Source organism: Phyllobates terribilis, unplaced genomic scaffold (genome assembly GCF_046119375.1).
Source record: "Phyllobates terribilis strain yellow unplaced genomic scaffold, ASM4611937v1 Scaffold_5__5_contigs__length_657084704, whole genome shotgun sequence".
Taxonomy (NCBI): domain Eukaryota; kingdom Metazoa; phylum Chordata; class Amphibia; order Anura; family Dendrobatidae; genus Phyllobates; species Phyllobates terribilis.
In genome coordinates this window covers 610,923,639-610,945,161 of record NW_027362765.1, presented here as the reverse complement: position 1 = coordinate 610,945,161, position 21,523 = coordinate 610,923,639, and the positions used below count along the sequence as shown (strand labels likewise).

The 21,523-nt window shown below is 40.8% G+C and overlaps 1 protein-coding gene across 2 annotated transcripts in view; it reads left to right on the top strand.

Annotated features, from left to right (window-relative positions):
• Window positions 1-21,523, top strand: part of VCL (vinculin) — a 137,804-nt gene that overhangs the window by 75,080 nt on the left and 41,201 nt on the right. For both annotated transcript variants that reach the window (XM_073686080.1, XM_073686079.1), the window contains exons 10-16: window positions 1,833-2,008; window positions 3,037-3,227; window positions 14,310-14,509; window positions 14,862-14,990; window positions 15,078-15,227; window positions 15,973-16,081; window positions 16,181-16,483. In XM_073686080.1, coding sequence (XP_073542181.1) covers window positions 1,833-2,008; window positions 3,037-3,227; window positions 14,310-14,509; window positions 14,862-14,990; window positions 15,078-15,227; window positions 15,973-16,081; window positions 16,181-16,483 — 1,258 coding nt within the window. The remainder of the gene's footprint in view (window positions 1-1,832; window positions 2,009-3,036; window positions 3,228-14,309; window positions 14,510-14,861; window positions 14,991-15,077; window positions 15,228-15,972; window positions 16,082-16,180; window positions 16,484-21,523) is intronic.

Genomic DNA, 21,523 nt, shown 5'->3' with positions numbered 1-21,523 from the left:
GGTGCCATGCATACCAGGATAGGATGGTGGAGACAGGATGGGGGCAGCGCATACCACCAAGGGAGACCATATACCAATAAAAATGCTCGCCACCTGGGCGTAGAACGGGTTCAATAACTAGTCTCTTATAAGACTTCTGGACATTTTTCATATGTAATATCTTGTGGCTTTTAGGAAAAAATAAATAAATAAATCCCGGTGTGCCAATGGGTTACTATGTGCCTGCCATTACAGTACTTGTGTGAAGACATGGAGGCTAGTATTCATAGGAGGCAGTGATTTATTTATTTATTTATTTTTTTATATACAGAAATTCTGTGGTTTTGCAGTATATACTATAAGTGATATTGACTAAAAAATAAAATGTAGAAAAAATTTTTTTTTTTAGAACCAAAACAAAAATTTTTTAATCCACTCTTCTTCCCCCATTAAAAATAAATGTGATGTCGCCGTGTCTGAAAAAGCCTGGCCTATCAAAGTATAAAATTAACTCAATTCGAAAATGCCCTAAAAAGAAAGATATAGGGAAAATATATATTCTTGTACCGTGATAGCCAGTAGATAGAAAAATATTTAGATTTGAGAGTCCTCAGTGGTTGATACCTTTTAATGGCTAACTGAAAAGATGGTAGCAAATTGCAAGCTTTCCAGACTAAGCAGGTCTCTTCATCAGGCTGATATACCACAAAATATAATGACTAAAAATATGTGACTCTTCAGATGTTTTGGTATATTGGTATATTAGCCTGATGAAGAGACCGGCGTAGTCTCGAAAGCTTGCAATTTACCATCTGTTCAGTTAGCCATTAAAAGGTATCAACCACTGAGGACTCTCAAATCTAAATATTTTTTTAAAAAGAAAGAAAAATCGAAGCACCGGAATTGCATTTTTATTGTTGCTGCAACACCACAAGAAATGGAATAAAAAAGCCGTAGCTACCCAAAAATTGTATCAATAATAATAAACAAAAAAACAAGCAGTCATACAACTCCAGCCACGAAATAACAAAAATGTTACAGGTCTTGGAAAATAGCAATCGATGCAAAAAAATTTTTTTCTGAACTTTCACATTTTTTCCACCACTTAAATAATAAAAAAAATTATACATGTTTGGGATCACCGAAATTGTAGTGACCTAGAAAGTAATATTGATCGTTTTTACCGTAAAATTAAGATGGTAAAAACAAAACGCAAAAAAAGAAGAAAAAAAAATTGCATTTTTGGGCAAAATTTCAACCCATTAGGAATTTTTTTCCCCTTTTTCCAGTACATTGAATGGTAAAATGAATGTTATTGAAAACTGCAGCTCGTCCTCCGTCATTGTTAACAGAACTGCGAATTCCCTTCAGTCATTGCGTTGTTTGAATATTTTTGACCTATTTAACTTGGATGTATAAGATGGTATGGAAAATATGATTCTCTAATAATCCATGTCTAGATGTTACAATTGGTTTGTGTAGGAGAATTGTACATGGCGCCACTACAAGCAGCAGGATAATTCAGCTCCATAATTAATAGCATTCCTGGCCACATATCCACCATTTGATTGTTGTAAGGTGGATATGTGAACAACGTATGTTGTAATGTCTGAGATTGTCATCTGCCTGATTTCTGATGTTCCCATGAGAGAAGCCTCCCCAGAGCAGTTTAATTTCCCCTATTTACACAAGGCTCAAGTATAACCACCCACCGAGCGTGCATCTACATGGGGCAGTTGGCGAACTACCTAATGTGTTTTAAGGCGTCCTTGACAGATTGTCTTTTAATGGAGGTTTATTATACAAATAAGCCTTTCAGTCTGTACTAAAATCCATTTATTTGCATTGCACAGAGCTGGCTTGCAGATCCCAATGGTGGTCCAGAAGGAGAGGAGAACATTCGAGCCATTCTGTCTGAAGCTAAGAAGATTGCAGAGTTATGTGAGGATCCTAAAGACAGAGAGGACATCCTTCGCTCCTTGGGAGAGATCGCAGCTCTTACTGCAAAGTTATCGGACCTCCGGAAACAGTATGTATCAGTAACTAAGTAGCAGGACTTAGGCTATGTGCACACGATGCAGAAATGAAGCAGAAAATTTCTGCATCATTTCTGCATCTCCCTGGCAGAAAAAACGCATGCAGATTGTGCATGCGTTTTTCCTGCAGAATACATGCGGATTCACAGGAGTTTCCGCATGTGGATTGACAAGCGCTTTCCAGGCGATTTTAGCATCACTTGGAAAGTGCTTGACAACTAGGTCACACTATATAAATCCATGCAACCGGCATGGATTTATATAGTGAGACCCGAGAGAGTGGTAAAAATAAAAAATACATGTATACTTTACCCTCCGATGGCCCGCGATGTCCTGCTCACTCCGTTCTCCCTCGCCGGCAACTTTGAATTGAAAGAACTGCCGACGTCAGCGTCGCGTGACCCGTCACATGACTCTGACGTCAGCGCAGGTCCTTCAACTCACTGCAAAGTGCCGGGAACCAAGCAGGAGCGCAGCGCGGGCCGACAGAAGTTAAGTATACATTTATTTTTTATTTTTTTATTTTTTTACAGATTTTTTAATGGTACCTGGGTGTGGATGAGACTCTCCTCTCCTCCACACCCGGGTACCATCCGCACATTAGAACGCGCCAATTACGCAAGTACAGATGCAGTCTTGCGGAATTGGCGCGTTCTAATGCAAGTCAATGGCGGCGATTATGCTGCGTGTCCGCAAAATTAATTGACATGCTGCGGATTTTTGAGCGCAGCATAAACGCTGCGGAAAAGTCCACATCATGGGCACAGCACATGCAGATTTCAATTGGGGAACATTGCTGCCCTTCTACCATACGTTTTTAATGCATTTCCGCAGCTGCAAAAACGCCGCGGAAACGCATTAAAAATGCATCGTGTGAACTCAGCCTTAATAATGTAACCAAGTGTTTTAGCCCTAATGGCAAAAACATGGTCAATTGTACCAAATAAGCGTGTATCTAAGGTGAGATACAAATACATAGCTTTTGATACTAATTATATTTGCTTTTCTTTTTTTTAACTAGGGGAAAAGGTGACACCCCTGAAGCTCGTGCTCTGGCTAAACAAATTGCAACTTCATTGCAGAACCTACAAACTAAAGTGAATCGTGCTGTAGGCAACAGCCGTCCAGTGAAAGCGGCAGTAAACATGGAGGGGAAAGTAGAGCAGGCTCAGCGCTGGATTGACAACCCTTCAGTGGATGACCGTGGAGTGGGTGTGTAAAGTAATTCACATTGTAACTACATCAGTAATGCAAACTTCCTGGTGACTGACCATGCATTTATCCGACACACACATCATACCCTTGTACCAAACAGAGAGGTGGAGTGGGACCACAGTTGGGGAAAATCTCTTCCGGCTTCCACCCACAGCTTTGAAACATCATGATATTACGTGTTCTGTATGCATGTGAGTACAGAGGTTTTGTGGTGTAGACCAAAATCTGCAGCAGTTTAGAGAATAATGTAGTTTAACCCCTTCACCCCCAGGCCTGTTTTCACCTTCCTGACTAGGCCAAATTTAACAGTTCTGACCAGTGTCACTTGTGGTAATAACTCGGGAACGCTTCAACAGATCCCAGTGATTCTGAGACTTTTTTTTTTTTTTAATCTATTTTGACTTAGATTTTCAAAATAAACAGGAACAGAAATGCAAAGTGTAGCACAAAATGCAACATTGAGTATACCATAGAAGATCTCAAATAGCCTGCATATCAACTGGGAGAAGGCAATACAGATCATATAGGACTACTTGTCATGTATTCTTTTGTTTCATTCTTGAATATAATCAGAAACTTAACTTAACAAATAGAAAGAGGAAACAAAGACTCAGATAATGTGAACAGTGTTATAAGATGTGACCCCGCTTCTTCCACTTCTATCGGAGTAGTGGTGTAATGTGTGACCCCGCTCCGTCCACTATTTAACTACTCCCATAGAAGTAGAAAGAGCAGGGTCATAAATTACACCATTGCTCCCATAGAAGTAGACGGAGGGGGACACACATTACACCAGTGCTGCCATAGAAGTGGATGGAGCGGGGGTAACGTATTATACACCACTGCTCCCTTAGAAATGTGGGACCCTTCTCCGTCCACTTCTATGAGAGCAGTGCTGTAATGTGTGACCCCGCTGTGTCCACTATATTACTATTCCCATAGAAGTAAGTAATCCAAAAGAAAAAAAGAATCGGGAGCAAATCAAATAAAACTTCAGATTTTATTACAGTAATTCAAATGAAACCAAACCTGATTCAGAAATAATATATAAAAATAATTGATTCCAAGGGAAGAAGGTGACACCAAAGTGCTACAAAACCACAGGCGTGCAAAAAATATATATAAAGGGCAGGGACAGGTAAGTAAATGGATAGTACGAATAAGAACTACCATGAAATATAAGCTGCAACAGTTATTACAGCATGATTAATTTCAGGGGAGTAGACAAAAATCAATACAAGTACAATCAAAAATAATTTATTAGTGTGTCAGTAACGTCCCATGCATAAATATAGATAATACATTAGACCAAGGGTAAAATATAGGGCAACTGGCATCTAATGTTCCATTAGTATGGAGACAACCTACAGATCATAAAAAGTATGAGACATATAAAGTGCGAGTGCAAAAGGGAAATGGTTGCTATATAGTAACAGGTTGCCAGTATTCAGTTTAGAGAGAAAAATCTCTCATGCCTGTGGGGCAAATAACATAGCATAGGAATGAATTCTTAATAGAAACAGTAACTAGCGACACATGTAAAAGGTAGTCCCGCATTCCCAACTTAGTATAAAGCCCAGTATACAACCTGTGGTTAGTATGGGAGCGGCCCCAACGTGCGTTTCGCGTCCAGCTTCTTCGGGGGGGCAATCCATAATAGATAGAATAGATAAATAGAATACATATATATCCCGTAGATAAGTCTCAAGCCCTCTACATATAATAAACTTGCACCCTTTACGTTTAAGAGAACGACGCTCCATAGGGTGTGATGAGTGGTGATGCCAGTAACTACACTGCTAATTAGTGCCGCAGAGCCCTCTGTATAATGGCCCTATGTAGTGCATCCTGGTATATATTCCGCCATCCTGGTATATGGCCCCCATAAATCCAATGCAAAGAAAAAAAACAATAAACTTACCTACTATTCCTATGTACTACTTAGCTTCATTGCGCTCCCAGATGTTCCCCCATCCTGGTATATTGGCCTCCATCCTGGCCTCCATCCTGGTGTATATGGTCCCTATATATATTCAGTTCAAAGAAAAAAACAAAACAAATGCTTCTACCTACCTTCCCTGCGCTCCAACACAGCGCTGCGTCTTCTGCGTGCTCTGGACAGGTCGACGATGAGCGGTGATCGCAGCTGACAGGCTGCAGTCATCTCCGCAGATACTCTCCTCACCCCGGACCTCTGCACCCCAGCACCTTCTCTCCCCGGCAGCTCCTGTCATCGCACGCACTGACTGAGCAGTGTGCATGAAGACAGGGGAAAAGTGGAGTTAGCAGCATACAATACTTGCTCCACAAAGATGGCCACGATCTCCTCCCACAGCTGTGAACTGGACAGCCCAGGAGGCGTGCTAAGGTCATAGTTAAAGGCAGGAGAAGCGGCCTCCATACAAGAGATGCTGTTGCTGTATGACCACAGTCTCTCATACCCAGGGGCTGCTGTAAGTGGTAGTCCCTAGTGGTTAAGGTAAAAATTAATGAATAAAAAATGAATAAAGTGGTACATTTATTTTGATATTAAGAATAATTGATTATATAATCAATAATTATTAATGCAAAATTAAAAATTAAGGTGGGAATATAATCTGACGTCGCTACAAATGTGACCTGTGTTCCCAGGTGAGAAGTGTGCTTTCTATGGAGAAGTTCCCCTCCCTGACAGACAAAAGATCAGCCCTCTTAATATGTGTCTCCCCTGTGCGCGGCGCTGTCCCTGTGGTGTGTCTCCCCTGTGCGCGGCGCTGTCCCTGCGGTGTGTCTCCCCTGTGCGCGGCGCTGTCCCTGCGGTGTGTCTCCCCTGTGCGCGGCGCTGTCCCTGCGGTGTGTCTCCCCTGTGCGCGGCGCTGTCCCTGCGGTGTGTCTCCCCTGTGCGCGGCGCTGTCCCTGCGGTGTCTCTCCCCTGTGCGCGGCGCTGTCCCTGCGGTGTCTCTCCCCTGTGCGCGGCGCTGTCCCTGCGGTGTGTCTCCCCTGTGCGCGGCGCTGTCCCTGCGGTGTGTCTCCCCTGTGCGCGGCGCTGTGCGCGGCGGCCGCTCTGTTGTCGGCTTATAAATAATATTAAGAAGGCAACAGCGTGGTGTCACTATACCTGGCAGAGACCAGTGATGTCATCGGAGGCTGTGGCACTAGTCTCCTACACCACCGGGTATGGTGACGCCACTCTACTGCTGGCTTATTCATAAGCCGACAACAGAGCGGACTATTTCCACAGTGGAGACACCGCAGGGACTACTCCATCCCTGAAACGAGCGTCACTGATGATGCTTAATTTCAGGGAGGGGACAGGGGCTGTGACAATAACCACAACCTCTGTCCCCTGATGACACTTCGTTTGAGTATCCCAGCATTCCCGTCATCAGACCAGAAAGAGAAAGAAAAATACAATAGCTGTTAGTGTAGTTAGGAAATTTTTCAAGTATATTAGAAAATAGCTTAGATTATGGGACTAAATAGATATGGAGTTAGGCGCTAAATTACTTTGCCTTCGGACCACCCCTTTAAGACTAGTGAAAACCTCCTTGCGAGGTAAATAATGCTTTCTATAAGGCTATCCCAAAACAATACTTCAATTATAGAGGGTATCTGTTAAGAGGTAGGCCTCTCATATATGTACCAAAGGAATGTTTACTCTTCGTTAAATTATCACATACCATGCTGCTCACCATTATTAGCACCCCTTCATTTTTTTCATAGACTGTACAATATCTTCAGAGATAAATGGAAATGTACAAAAGTTATATGCTCAGGATTTTTTTAATTAATGGTCCAAAGTAATACAACAATAACACATTGTTTTTCAACTTCCATGTTGCAATTTCAATCAGAGGGAGACAGGGTTTGTCATCAGAGGGAGGCCGGGTTGTTTGAGGTGAGCGAGGGATGAATCTCCTCGGCAGCAGCTCCTCCCGACATCTGATTGATGGATCCTTTTGTAGTCACTCCAGTGCCTCTAAGAGAAGGTAGTCAAGCTGGTGTCTGTTGGGAGTTAGACTCCATTAGCTGGTCTGTCTCCCTACTACTGTGGGAAGAGGCAACCACCGCACAGCTGGAAGAGTCAGCGGCCATGCTTTCACTCTCTTGAGTGGCCGGAACTGCTAATGGCTCCGTGAAGAAACGCTGTATTCCTCACATGCTGGTGGGAAAGTCTGAGGTTCTGCGGTAGGATGTTCTCCCCCTCTTCCTGCTACTCATGGTCCAGGATATGGGGTTCTGGCAAGTCGTGTTTGACTGTTTCTCGGAGCAGTTGAGGGAGTTGAAGTGAAGTACATCTTCACTCCTCCATAGCCAGGCCACTCCCCCCAAGTTGTTCCTGAGATTGTATTTTTTTCGTGACACATTTTACTTCATGTTAGTGATAAATTTAGTCCAATATTTTTTGAGTATTTTGTGAAAATATCTTCATTTTGGCTAAAATTTCACAATTTTCAAACTTTTAATTTTTATGCCATTTAAACCAGATGGTTATATAACACAAAATAGTTAATGAATAACACTTACCACATGTCTACTTTGCAACAATATAAATTTTGAAACATCATTTTTTTTGTTAGGAAGTTAGAAGGGTTAAAAGTTGATCAGCAATTTCTCAATTTTCCACCAAAATTGACAAAACTAATTTTTTTAGGGACCACATCACATTTGAAGTGACTGAGGGGCCTATATGACAGAAAATACTCAAAAGTGACACCATTCTAAAAAGTACACCCCTCAAAGTACTCATAATCATGTTCAATAAACTTATTAATCCTTCACGTGCTTCACATGAATTAAAGCAATATGGAAAGAAAAAAAAAAAAAGTTTTACTTTTTTTTTTCCCACAAAAATGTCGATTTAGCCTCAAATTTTTAAATTTCACAATAGTAACAGGAGAAAATGGGCCATACAACTTGTGCAATTTCTCCTGAGTACACCAATTCTACATATGTGGTGGAAAACTACTGTTTGGGTGCACGGCAGGGCTCGGAAGGGAAGGAGCGCCAACTGAATTCTGGAGCTCAGTTTTGTCTGGACTAATTTGCGGAGGTCATGTCACATTTGAAGAACCCCTGACATGTCAAAACAGCTGAAACCCCCACAAATGACCCATGTTGGAAACTACACTTCTTGAGGAATTAATCTAGGGGTGTAGTGAGCATTTTTAACCTTCAGGCGATTCACAGAATTGTATAACAGTAAGCTGCGTTAATGGAACATTACAACCACTAAAATGTTGCCTTGGCCCCAAGTTTTTAATTTTCAAAAGGGATAATAGGAGAAAAGGAACGGTACAATTTTTACTCAATTTCTCTTGAGTATGCCATTACCCATATGTGGTCAAAAACTACATTTGAGGCACAGTGCGAAGCTCAGAAGGGAAGAAGCGCCATTCGAGTTCAGATTTTGCTGGAATGGTCTGAGGGTGCCATGTCACTTTGGCAGAGCTCCTGAGGTAGCAGAACCCCGCTGTAAGTGACCCCATTTTACAAACTACACCTCCCACTGAATTTATCTATGGGTGCAGTCAGTATGTTGACACCACATGTGCCTCACAGAACTTTATACCCTTGAGCGGTGAAGAAAGAATAATTACATTTTTACCACTAAAATTATATTTTGTCCCCTGTTTTTAATTTTTATAAGGGCTAATATAAAAAATGGACTTGACCTTTTTCTTAGATTTCTCTGGAGTGCGCCAATACCCTACATGTAATCGAGAACTACTTTTAAGGCATGGTGAAAAGCTCAGAAGGGAAGGTTCACCATATTATAGTGCAGATTTTGTTATGGTTTGGGGTGCCATGATCCACTGAAAAAGTCCCTGAGGTGTCCAAACAGCAAACCCCCCCCCCCCTCCCATAAGTGACCCCATTTTACAAACTACACCTCTCAATTAATTAATCTAAGGGTGCAGTGATCATATTGACATCACGGGTGTGTCACAGAATTTTATATCATTGGGCAGTGAAGAAAAAAATAATAAAATTCTTACCCCAAAATTTAGCTGTAGCCCCACATTTTACATTTTCACACAGGGAAAAGGGTAAAAATGGCACCAACAATTTCTTCTTAATGTGGCAATACCCCATGTGTGGCTGTACACACACGTCGAGACTTGGGAGGGACGGAACGCTATTTGCCTCCAGGAGTGCTCATTTTCCTAGAATAATTTGTGCACTCCATATACAGAGACCCAAAGTGCCAGAAGAGCAGAATCCCTCTCAAGTGACCCCATTTTGGAAATGACACCCGTGTAGGAATTTATCTACAGGTGCAGTGACTATTTTGACTCCATGGATATTTTCCAGAAACAAACAGCAGTGGATGTTGCCAAGTGAAAATTGTAAATCTGCTATTGTAGTGCCAGTACATTGTAGTGCCTAGTATGTTGTAATGCCCATACATTATGCCAAGCTTCTGGAGACATGCACCAGTAAATTAAGCGGGCTCTCATCGCTACAGAAATGCCAATCATATGGATACTAAATATGGTTTAGGCACACTGTGGGGCTCAGAAGGGAGAGGAGCATTTGAATTTGGGAGTGCAGAATTCGCTGGATTTCTTTTGAGGGGTGAAGCGCCATAGTGCTTTTCCGTAGCCTTTGTGCTACCAGTAACATGGAAGCCCCCCTATATTTCCATTGACAAATCACGAACCTCAATGGGGACTTGCTTTTTTTGTGGATTGAGTTGAAGCTTTTATTGGAAACATTTTACATAACATTTCCGATCACATTTATCCTGCGCTCTGCGCTGAGCACTTACGGTCTGGGTTTTCTTCTAAATCTCCGAATGACATGATTCAGATGAAACTTCTGAGGGATCCATTCACTATAATGAGGCAACAGAGTTACTATTGACTCTGCCTAGCTTCTTTTCAGACGTGCACAAATGTGTGGCCAGCTGCGCTTTTATGCACCGTTGAAAAGACTGATCCTGCTGAATCATAGGCGAGACAGTCCACAGTGCCTCCATCTGCCTCATTACAGGGAATCTTCCATCGGGGGTTCCGTGTGAATCACGTATTTCAGAAATTTACATGGAAATCCCGGTGTAAGTGCTCGGTGTAGTGCGCAGGATAAATGTGAGAAAAGCCTTATTGCGAACATTTGGAGACACAACATCTCAATAGCAGTCAAATTTATTTATTTAGTATACTGTTCCTCGTGCGGTATAAGTGATTAGACGACTTTATTCTGCGGGTCGGTGCAATTACCGATTAATGTTGGTTTTTATGTTTGGCTGCTGCCACATGCGAAGTGTGTTTTTTGCGGGACGAGTTGACGTTTTTATTTCGGGCACATAAGGTTTTTTGTTCATTCTACCTCCCAAAAATCGGAGTAGAAAGCAATCAAAAACAAACAATTCTAGAATTGATACTTTTTTATTATTATTTTTTATTTATTTTATGCCCTTCACATTCTGGTAAAAATGATAAGGCTGCTTTATTGTTCAGGTCAGTACGATTACAGCAATATCACTTTTATATCATTTTTTTATGTTTTGCCGCTTTTAACACAAAAACTATTTAGTAGGAAAATTATTTTTGCATCGGTACATTCTGAGAGCTATGACTTTATTTCTCTGCTGATGGAGCTGTATGGCGACTTGATTTTTGCGGGACTTTTTCAGCTATTCCATTTTTATTTAGATTTGTCTTTTTTATTGCTTTTTATTCACCTTTTTTTTGGCGGTATGATGAAAAATCAGTTTTTTTTGCCACGTTTTTATTTTTAACGGAATTCACTGAAGGGGTTAAATACTGTGACAGTTTTACAGGTTGGGTCGTTCTGGACGCGTGATACCAAATGTGTATTATTATTTATTTTTTTTACATTAATATACCCATTTAATGATTTCATATTTTTTTTTCATTGTTTTTGTTTATTTTATGATTTTTAAAAATATATTTTTACAACTTATTTATTTATTTTTTTTACTTTATCCCTTTATAGGATTTTAACTTTTATTAGTCTGATCGCTGGTATAATCCCAGCCTTCTAAATGCTGCGATTGCTATCGGCTATAACTTAAAACGAGCTACCGGCGGCGATCGTGCTGGTACAGCTCCTGTGCCCGAATGATCGCAATGACGTAAATTTACGTAATTTTGTGGGAACCCCTTTCCGACCATGAAGTAAACTTGCGCCAAATGTCGTGAAGGAGTTAGTAGCCGATGGGGACCGAGCTGCACAGGAAACTAGTCTGACAGATGGATCTCTGCCTGCTGCCAGTGACTCGCAAGTCTCTTACTACATACGCACGCAGGAAGAGAGCAGTCCTTCAAGATTTAAAAGGGGGTTCAGTTTTTTGGGGTATGCCAACAGTCAAAATACATGGGAGCTGAGTAAAAATTCAAAAGTGCAATAGGGTCTTATCGAAGTATAACAAGCCTAAAGAAAGCTCACCTTTTATAGGGTTGTGTGAGACACAACCACTCAAAAGCCTATATTCCAGATTCTGCAGCTTCCAAAAGGTCATATTAGGATTAATATGTCAGGGTAATGGAAGTATCCTGCGCTGCTGGAAATATGACAATCCACGATTGGATATGAAGCGTAGGTTTATTGTCAACGCGTTTGAGTCACCCCGACTCCTTCTTCAGGACAACCATACATAAGACCTTATCTAAATACTTTGGAGGGGGGGGCGATTATTTAGCTCATTTTAAACATTTTTCTGTATTTTCATGACTATGAAAATTGTACATTCACACTGAAGGCATCAAAACTATGAATTAACACATGTGGAATTATATACTTAACAAAAAAGTGTGAAACAACTGAAAATATGTCTTATATTCTAGGTTCTTCAAAGTAGCCACCTTTTGCTTTGATGATTGCTTTGCACACTCTTGGCAATCTCCTGATGAGCTTCAAGAGGTAGTCACCGGAAATGGTCTTCCAACAATCTTGAAGGAGTTCCCAGAGATGCTTAGCACTTGTTGGCCCTTTTGCCTTCACTCTGCGGTCCAGCTCACCCCAAACCATCTCGACTGGGTCCAGGTCTGGTGACGTAGCACCCCATCACTCTCGTTCTTGGTCAAATAGCCCTTACACAGCCTGGAGGTGTGTTTGGGGTCATTGTCCTGTTGAAAACTATATAAAACTATATAATTCCATATGTGTTAATTCATAGTTTTGATGCCTTCAGTGTGAATGTACAATTTTCATAGTCATGAAAATACAGAAAAATCTTTAAATGAGAAGGTGTGTCCAAACTTTTGGTCTGTACTGTATGTCCAGAACAGAAATAGATGAATGTTTGATCTGGACATGCTCATGCCTAAAGGATTAAACAGAAAAAATTAATTATTTGCCTTCCTAGAAGCAGCTGTAAGGAAATTGGACTCTCGGTACCTGTATTGAGGAAACGGCAATGTGGACCAATGGAATTCCTGATAAGGAAAATGATTTTTCTGTAACGCTTAGGATCTTAAGTTCACAAATTTTTTCCATCGCAGTAACCTCACTCAAAATAGGACTCGAGATTGCTGCAATATTTGTAGAGTGCCACACTCATCATCTTCCTAGTAAGCAGGTACCTAATGGGAGTTACCTCCCTCCACACCAATGATCATAGTTTCACCAAGCTGGAGGTCATGATACATTGAAATATTAGTGCCTAGTGATTGTTTTATATATTTTTATAGCCTTCAAAAGGTGTCTCTCTGACGTACTGCAGGGTGTCGGCGTAAAAGATACCTGGCTGAAATCATAGAGCCAGCGTCTGATGCATGCTGCTTGTGTTTCGAGCAGCATGTATCACCTGTCAGGTTCACTTTAGAGACCTTCGTTCTCTGTAGCACATAATCTTATGTAAATAGCACATGTGCTACCTATAATGTGATGTTCCCTGTGCACAGAATGATTGGTGATGATCTTTCTCTGTGCATGAAGTGCTGTCATCCTGTCTACCCAGGTCATTGAATGACCACTGATAAGCTTGCATGTAGCCATTCTCCAGTTGATGTCGGCCCATCTAAATGGGTCCTTGTCAGTCTGCTGACGCCCCCTCAGAAAATGTAAGTAACTCTGTAATAGAGGATTTGTCCCTGGCTGTCTGAAGAGATGGGGTTTATAGCTTAGTTTTATAAGCCCTATTCCCTTTTTTCCACAGAAGTTGCAAGACCTAAAAATCTTACACAAGACACATATAAGGGCCTCCTATTGAATTGGATCAGAGCTGTTCTGTCCTCAGCCTAACATATCATGTCATCCAGAATCCTGAATTCCATGGACCTTCTGGGAGCTGTAAATTGTTCCCAAATTTGGTTCATGGTCAGACTAGAGGAAGAGATCAGTAGGGAATTTGATCCATCTAGAAGGGCAGGTGAAATGAAGATGTAGTCTATATCGGTGTCTCAGTTTTGGCCCAATGTGTGGAGGCTGTAATCCTCCTTCATGAGATGCCAGATCTGCCACAGATGAATCCGCACTATTGAAGCAAACTGTGTCTTCAAATCATAGGCTGCCACCCTGGAGACCAGTGACCTACCTGTGGTGGCATCAAAGGCTAGGTTAAAATCTGTGTCCACAAAGATATAAGATCCAGAGACAAATAAAGCTGAAAATCCACTGGACTCCATTCCTAAATTCTGGTTGTCTCTGATTAGGAAAAGATCAGCTGGCCAAAGTGTGTATAGTACTTGCTATATCGATTAAAAAAAAAGTCTTCCTTTCTTATCTACATAGAAGTCAAGTACAGTAGGTGAGTGGTCACAAAACATACATTTTTAAGAATAAACCTTTAACCTTGTGATCAGCTATTCACACTTGGGAAGTCTATGGATACTTTTATCCTGTAGCAGATACAATGGGGAAATATAGTATACAATATTGGGAGCTACACCGTTGCCCACCTCTTGCAAAAACATGCTTTGTCCGCTGAGTAATCCTATATTATCTGCATGTTTGTCCCTCTAATTTTATCTTTTCTTTAAAATATAACTTTTTCAGATTCTCCATTGGGGAATATTTGAATATTATTTTAAGTGAAAATTGAACCCAACATTTAGTAACTACACAGCGTTTCACACCACTTATTCATGTGAGTTTGTGCTGATGTCGGTCTTGTTCTTCCTCTACTTAAAGGTCAGGCTGCCATTCGTGGTCTAGTAGCCGAAGGCCGACGTTTAGCTAACTCAATGATGGGGCCTTTCCGACAAGAGATGTTGGCCAAATGTGACCGTGTGGAACTGCTAGCAGGGCAACTTGCTGATCTGGCTGCACATGGTGAGGGAGATACGCCCCAGGCTCGTGCCGTAGCTTCTCAGCTCCAGGAGGCATTAAAGGTAACCTTGTCTAATATTAATGTTGGTTGGCCATTGGAGCTTTTATTATAAGTTTTCTCTTCAATGATTTTAAATGGAAAATGCTGAAGAAGGAAAAATATTCTCAGAATTCCGTGCATCAGAGATTATCAAAATGAGTTTAAAGGCCCTCCATACACTTCAGATTATAATTAGTCAAACCTGACCAATTTGAGTGATTGTGAAGGGGGTGTGGGAGTGTTGGTGGGAGATGCAATTTGGGTGGTGTGAATTCTAATGCCATGTCCTTTTGTTTTTCACACTCACTATTTATTTTGCTAACTAATATTTCTTGGCCATTGGAGGATTTCTTAAAAGTTCTTTTTCCTTGAAGGATCTGAAGTCAAGAATGCAGGAGGCGATGACACAGGAGGTGTCTGATATTTTCAGTGATACCACCACTCCTATAAAACTTTTAGCTGTGGCTGCTACCGCACCACTAGATGCACCCAACCGAGATGAGGTTAGTAGAATTGAACAACTGTTGATAAATAATTGATGCCATATGAATTATAAACTCTCTAGGTTTTGTTTTAAAAATTGGAAATAGGTCTTTGAAGAGAGAGCTGCCAATTTTGAGAACCATGCAGCACGTTTGGGGGCCACTGCTGAGAAAGCAGCTGCTGTGGGAGCTGCTAATAAAGCCACCGTGGAAGGAATACAGGCAGCAGTTAAGACCGCCAGGGAGCTAACGCCACAGGTTTGCTTTAAACAACAGTTTAACATTCTTTCTTATGTATCTTACTCATAAGTATTCTTTCTCCTGTAATTGTGTACAAAGTAAGCTTTAAAAAAAAAATAGCATTACACAGTATACATAGTTTTGTCTATTCCTTTTGCATAAAACAAGGTTTGAGCATTAACACATGCCTCTTTTTGGGTGAAAGAGAAGCCATCATTTTAATTTGTATTTCATAAATCAATAGTACACGTGATCAAACTCTGTTTAATAATTTCTGGGTGGAATAGACCAAGTACTGAACAGTAATTTCATTTGGAAATAGTCACGTTGCCACAATGCAGTGCAACCGATGGCATCCAAGTATACGAGGCCCCTATACCATATTACTGTAAATTTGGCCAAAGCCCCTGATTTTTCTAGTCACAGCCAACCACCTAAAGTGCTTGAGGGTCCCCTTTCCTTTCCTTGGGGAGAAAGGTTGGAGTCTTTCTGGATTCAGTCGGCTGATCTTTTTGCTCTTCGGGCAGATATCAGGAGTGGCTTACTCCGCTTCCCCACACCGTGAACACATGCACATTCAGCTCAGCTGAGCAGTTGAGAGTCAGGAAAGATAGCTAGGTAGATGGGTGAACAAGTGGGGCTATTACATGGGCACCGTTTGTAAGACTGGTCTTATTTGCTTTCTCATCAGGTGATTTTGTAGTTTAATGTTGAAAATGATTTCTATTTTTTTTAATTAAAACTTGTTCTGGATGTTATATAGGTGGTGTCTGCAGCTCGAATTCTGTTACGTAATCCCGGAAATCAGGCAGCTCATGAGCACTTTGAAACCATGAAGAACCAGTGGATTGATAACATAGAGAAGATGACAGGTTTGACTTTGTATAATCTGCATTATCATTCGTATAGATTATTGCATATGCTTTTTTGCCAGGTAAGATTCATTTTTTTTTTTTTTTTTAATGAAACAGGTCTGGTTGATGAAGCTATTGATACAAGGTCCCTGTTGGATGCATCAGAGGAAGCCATTAAAAAGGATATTGACAAATGCAAGGTGGCTATGGCTAATATGCAGCCCCAGATGCTAGTTGCTGGAGCCACTAGTATAGCCCGCCGTGCCAACCGCATTTTATTAGTAGCCAAAAGGGAAGTAGAGAACTCTGAGGACCCAAAATTCCGAGAGGCTGTGAAAGCGGCATCAGATGAGCTCAGCAAAACCATTTCTCCCATGGTTCTGGAGGCTAAAGCTGTAGCAGGCAACATCTCAGACCCAGGTAACTAATCAACATTTTTGTATTTAAGTGAACAGAACTGATCTAAAGCAACTGTTCAAATCCGTTATCTGCCATTATCAGGTCTCTGGGAAATGACATTCCTTGTTTTCAACTCACACAGCAGAATACAATACAGCACACTGCCTTTTAAGAACTGTCCAAGGTCGTTTATTCTGTCACCATCACCTCGTGCTTTCCATGTACGCTTTATCATTGAGCTGATCGAAATGTCAATCAAATTCTGGACGAGGAGATGGCAAACTCCTCTTTCCGTCAGAAGTACTTGATATTGCACATCATATTGGAAAATTGGATACTTACTATGCTCAAGTACAAAAAGTTGGTGCATTAGGAGATGGGAATCAGGAGTAATTTTATCTATTTATCTCTTCATTGATTCAAAGTCTAATTATTACCCCCAAATGTCTAATATATGGTATACACATAATACATAATGCTTCATAATAATTCCTTGGTGAATTGGCACATGATGCTGTGGTATTAAAGTGACTATCCAGGAAAAATAGTAAAAATGCTGATTATTGTCCAGTGAGAAAACTAAGTTCTAATTGTCTTATCCCTTCCACTCCTGAGATCCATGGGGGTCTGTGCCATGACTGCTACTTCAGGCCCGGAGTCTGCAAAGGTGAATCAGTCATTACCTTTTAAGGGTTTTCTCTATAGAAAATCCTTAAAGACTAGGGTCTTGATTTATCATTGTTGTTTCTCCACTTTTCTGAAGTAATCTGCTCCTTTTTCGTGCCTTTAGTATTTGTGCCTTATTCTCTATACATTTTGCACCACTTTTTAAGTTGTCTTTCATTTTTACATTTTTGGGATTTTTCCTTGACAACTTTTCTTATCCAGATATTTTAAACCGATTCAGGAAATGCAAATTTTATGAAAACGTTGCAAAAACTGATTGAAGACAGAAGTACAGCTAGTCAAAAAAAGAAGAAAAGTGACTTCAAGAAATGATGAATCAAGTCCTTTGACTTTGCACCACAGTGGAGGAAGTAGATGGGTTACTTGTCACATTTCTAGTTACATACAGTACAGACCAAAAGTTTGGACACACCTCATTTAAAGATTTTTCTACCTCTTGAAGCTCATCAAGAGAATGCCAAGAGTGTGCAAAGCAGTCATCAAAGCAAAAGGTGGCTACTTTGAAGAACCTAGAATATAAGACATATTTTCAGTTGTTTCACACTTTTTTGTTAAGTATATAATTCCACATGTGTTAATTCATAGTATTGATGCCTTCAGTGTGAATTTACAATTTTCATAGTCATGAAAATACAGAAAAATCTTTAAATGAGGTGTGTCATAACTTTTGGTCTGTACTGTATGTTGAAAAAAGACCTAGGTTTATCAAATTCAACCTTTCTCCACCAATTATACACTTTCTCACGAATTTAACTATAACCCACAATGCTATGTGTATCGAGGAAATCATCCAGCCCTTTTTTAAAAGCTGCCATCACTACCTCTTGTGGTCGGTATTCCACACTCTGACTGCTCGAACTGTAAAGAAGCCTTTCCTGTTTAGGTGCCGGAATCACCTTTCCTCCACCCGTAATGAGTGCCCCCTGGTCCTTAGTATGGTCTTTGGAAGGAATAAGTCATGTGCCAGACATTTGTACTGACCACACATATATTTGTACATGTAAATGAGATCTCCTCTGAGGCGTCTCTTTTATGCTAAACAAGCCTAAGTTTACCAACCTCTCATCATATGAGAGGCCTCAATCCCTTGTAATAATCTAGTTGCCCGCCTTTGAACTGACTCTAACCTCTTAATATCCTGAGGTGAGGGGGCGGACATGCTAAATAAGCAGATAGGCGGGGATTTCTTGGCGTCCGGGGCAGGGCTGTGGAGTCTGAGTTGGAGCCCATTTTTGGGCTCCGAATCCTAAAATATATAATAAATTGGGTACAGTAGTTCAATGCAGTTTGTGGAGAATATTTTTTCATAGGAATTTGGGAAAGTTATGAAATGTCCTATAAATGTCTGTCCTATTCCTGATCTAAGGGTCTAGACTTTTAGCTGAGATGAATCTGTGCTACAGTAAATTTATCACTTAAACATGAAAAAGAGACTACGTGGCACTCCTATTGTTTTAGGTGCTCAGATAGGATTCAACTCCAGTGTAAATAATAGCAGAAATCTGGCACTCCAAAAAATATGATGAGAAAAGAATATCCAAGAATTTTTTTATTATGTTTCTTTGACGTTTCGGCCTCATATGGCCTTCATCAGAACTGTAAATTAAATTAACATAATTATATATATATATATATATATATATATATATATATATATATACAGTACAGACCAAAAGTTTGGACACACCTTCTCATTTAAAGATTTTTCAGTATTTTCAGGACTATGAAAATTGTACATTCACACTGAAGGCATCAAAACTATGAATTAACACATGTGGAATTATATACTTAACAAAAAAGTGTGAAACAACTGAAAATATGTCTTATATTCTAGGTTCTTCAAAGTAGCCACCTTTTGCTTTGATGACTGCTTTGCACACTCTTGGCATTCTCTTGTTGAGCTTCAAGAGGTAGTCACCGGAAATGGTCTTCCAACAATCTTGAAGGAGTTCCCAGAGATGCTTAGCACTTGTTGGCCCTTTTGCCTTCACTCTGCGGTCCAGCTCACCCCAAACCATCTCGATTGGGTTCAGGTCTGGTGACTGTGGAGGCCAGGTCATCTGGCGTAGCACCCCATCACTCTCCTTCCTGGTCAAATAGCTCTTACACAGCCTGGAGGTGTGTTTGGGGTCATTGTCCTGTTGAAAAATAAATGATGGTCCAACTAAACGCAAACCGGATGGAATAGCATGCCGCTGCAAGATGCTGTGGTAGCCATGCTGGTTCAGTATGCCTTCAATTTTGACTAAATCCCCAACAGTGTCACCAGTAAAGCACCCCCACTCCATCACACCTCCTCCACCATGCTTCATGGTGGGAACCAGGCATGTAGAGTCTCTTCTGCTTGTTGCCTGTGCTTAGCAATGGTTTCCTAGCAGCTATTTTACCATGAAGACCTGCTGCACAAAGTCTCCTCTTAACAGTTGTTGTAGAGATGTGTCTGCTGCTAGAACTCTGTGTGGCATTGACCTGGTCTCTAATCTGAGCTGCTGTTAACCTGTGATTTCTGAGGCTGGTGACTCGGATAAACTTCTCAGAAGCAGAGGTGACTCTTGGTCTTCCTTTCCTGGGGCGGTCCTCATGTGAGCCAGTTGCTTTGTAGTGCTTGATGATTTTTGCAACTGCACTTGGGGACACATTCAAAGTTTTCCCAATTTTTCGGACTGACTGACCTTCATTTCTTAAAGTAATGATGGGCACTCGTTTTTCTTTACTTAGCTGCTTTTTTCTTGCCATAATACAAATTCTAACAGTCTATTCAGTAGGACTATCAACTGGGTATGCACCTGACTTCTGCACAACACAACTGATGGTCCCAACCCCATTTATAAGGCAAAAAATCCCACTTATTAAACCTGACAGGGCACACCTGTGAAGTGAAGACCATTTCCGGTGACTACCTCTTGAAGCTCATCAAGAGAATGCCAAAGTGTGCAAAGCAGTCATCAAAGCAAAAGGTGGCTACTTTGAAGAACCAATAATATAAGACATATTTTCAGTTGTTTCACATTTTTTTGTTAAGTATATAAAAATATATATATATATATATAAAAATATATATATATATATATATATATATATATATATATATATATATATATATATATATATATAAAAAAATATATATATATATATATATATAAAAATATAAATAAATATAATATAATATGGGTATAACCCCCATATTATAGAATGAATAACACAACAGTTACTGCACCTATGAATCACATTTTGTATACTGGATATGGAGATGAGGCAAGTATACAATAGAGATAATACATGATACAAAAAGCAAGGCTGCTCTCAACAGGCGTGATTCACAGACATAAGACCATATAATAGACATCTAGTAATACATATCAAACATGAGCCATGTATGAGGGAGTCTTGGCGTTGGAGACGGTGTCATGGAAATTGAGGAGTCAGAGTCGGAGGTTTGGCCTACCGACCCTACAGCCCTGGTCCGGGGGACGCCAAGCATGTGAAAACAGATTTTATAAAACTCTATTTCACTGTAAGCAGACCTCTACTATGGGCCATACAGGTAAGTATAGATTTACATTTCTATCACCTGTTTGCCCATATTAGAGGTCTCATATCTCCCAGGGGTGACAGATTCCCTTTAAAGGGAATCTGTCACCCCCTGGGACGTATATAACCTAATAATATGGACATACAGGTGATAAATGTTAAATTAGTCCTACCTGTATGCCTCAAATTAATGGTCTTGTTGTTGTGAAATCTTATTTTATATCTTTTTGCTAATGATTTCTTCCAGGCCCCTGACCTGGAAGGAATCCCCGCCTCCTCTCCATTATAATGCCACCCCCATCCCCTGCACGTCACAGTCTTCTGTGGGAGGAAGTGATCTTCTGCACAGGCAAGTCACTGCAACTTCCTCCCATAGAAGACAGGAAGAGGTACGGATCGTGGAGGGAGACCATGGCGCAGGCGTGGGATTCCAGCACCACAACTGCACGTCACAGTGTACTGTGACGAGTAGGGGAGGAGTGTGCCATTATATTGAAGTGAGGAGGCAGTGATTTCTTCCGGGCACCCTACGCCCCGGGGCCTGGAAGGAATCCTTAGCATAAGGCTATGTGCCCACGATGCAGAAATGCTCAGGATTTTTTCCTGAGCGTTTCTGCATCTCCCTGACAGAAAAAAACGCATGCGGATTGTACATGCGTTTTTCCTGCCAGGGACAAGCGGATGTGAAGCGTTCTTCACTTGCATTTCTGCATGTGGATTGACAAGCGCTTTCCAAGCGATTTTAGCATCACTTGGAAAGTGCTTGACAACTCGGTCACACTATATAAATCCATGCAACCGGCATAGATTTATATACTTTGACCGAACAAAATGGTAAAAAAT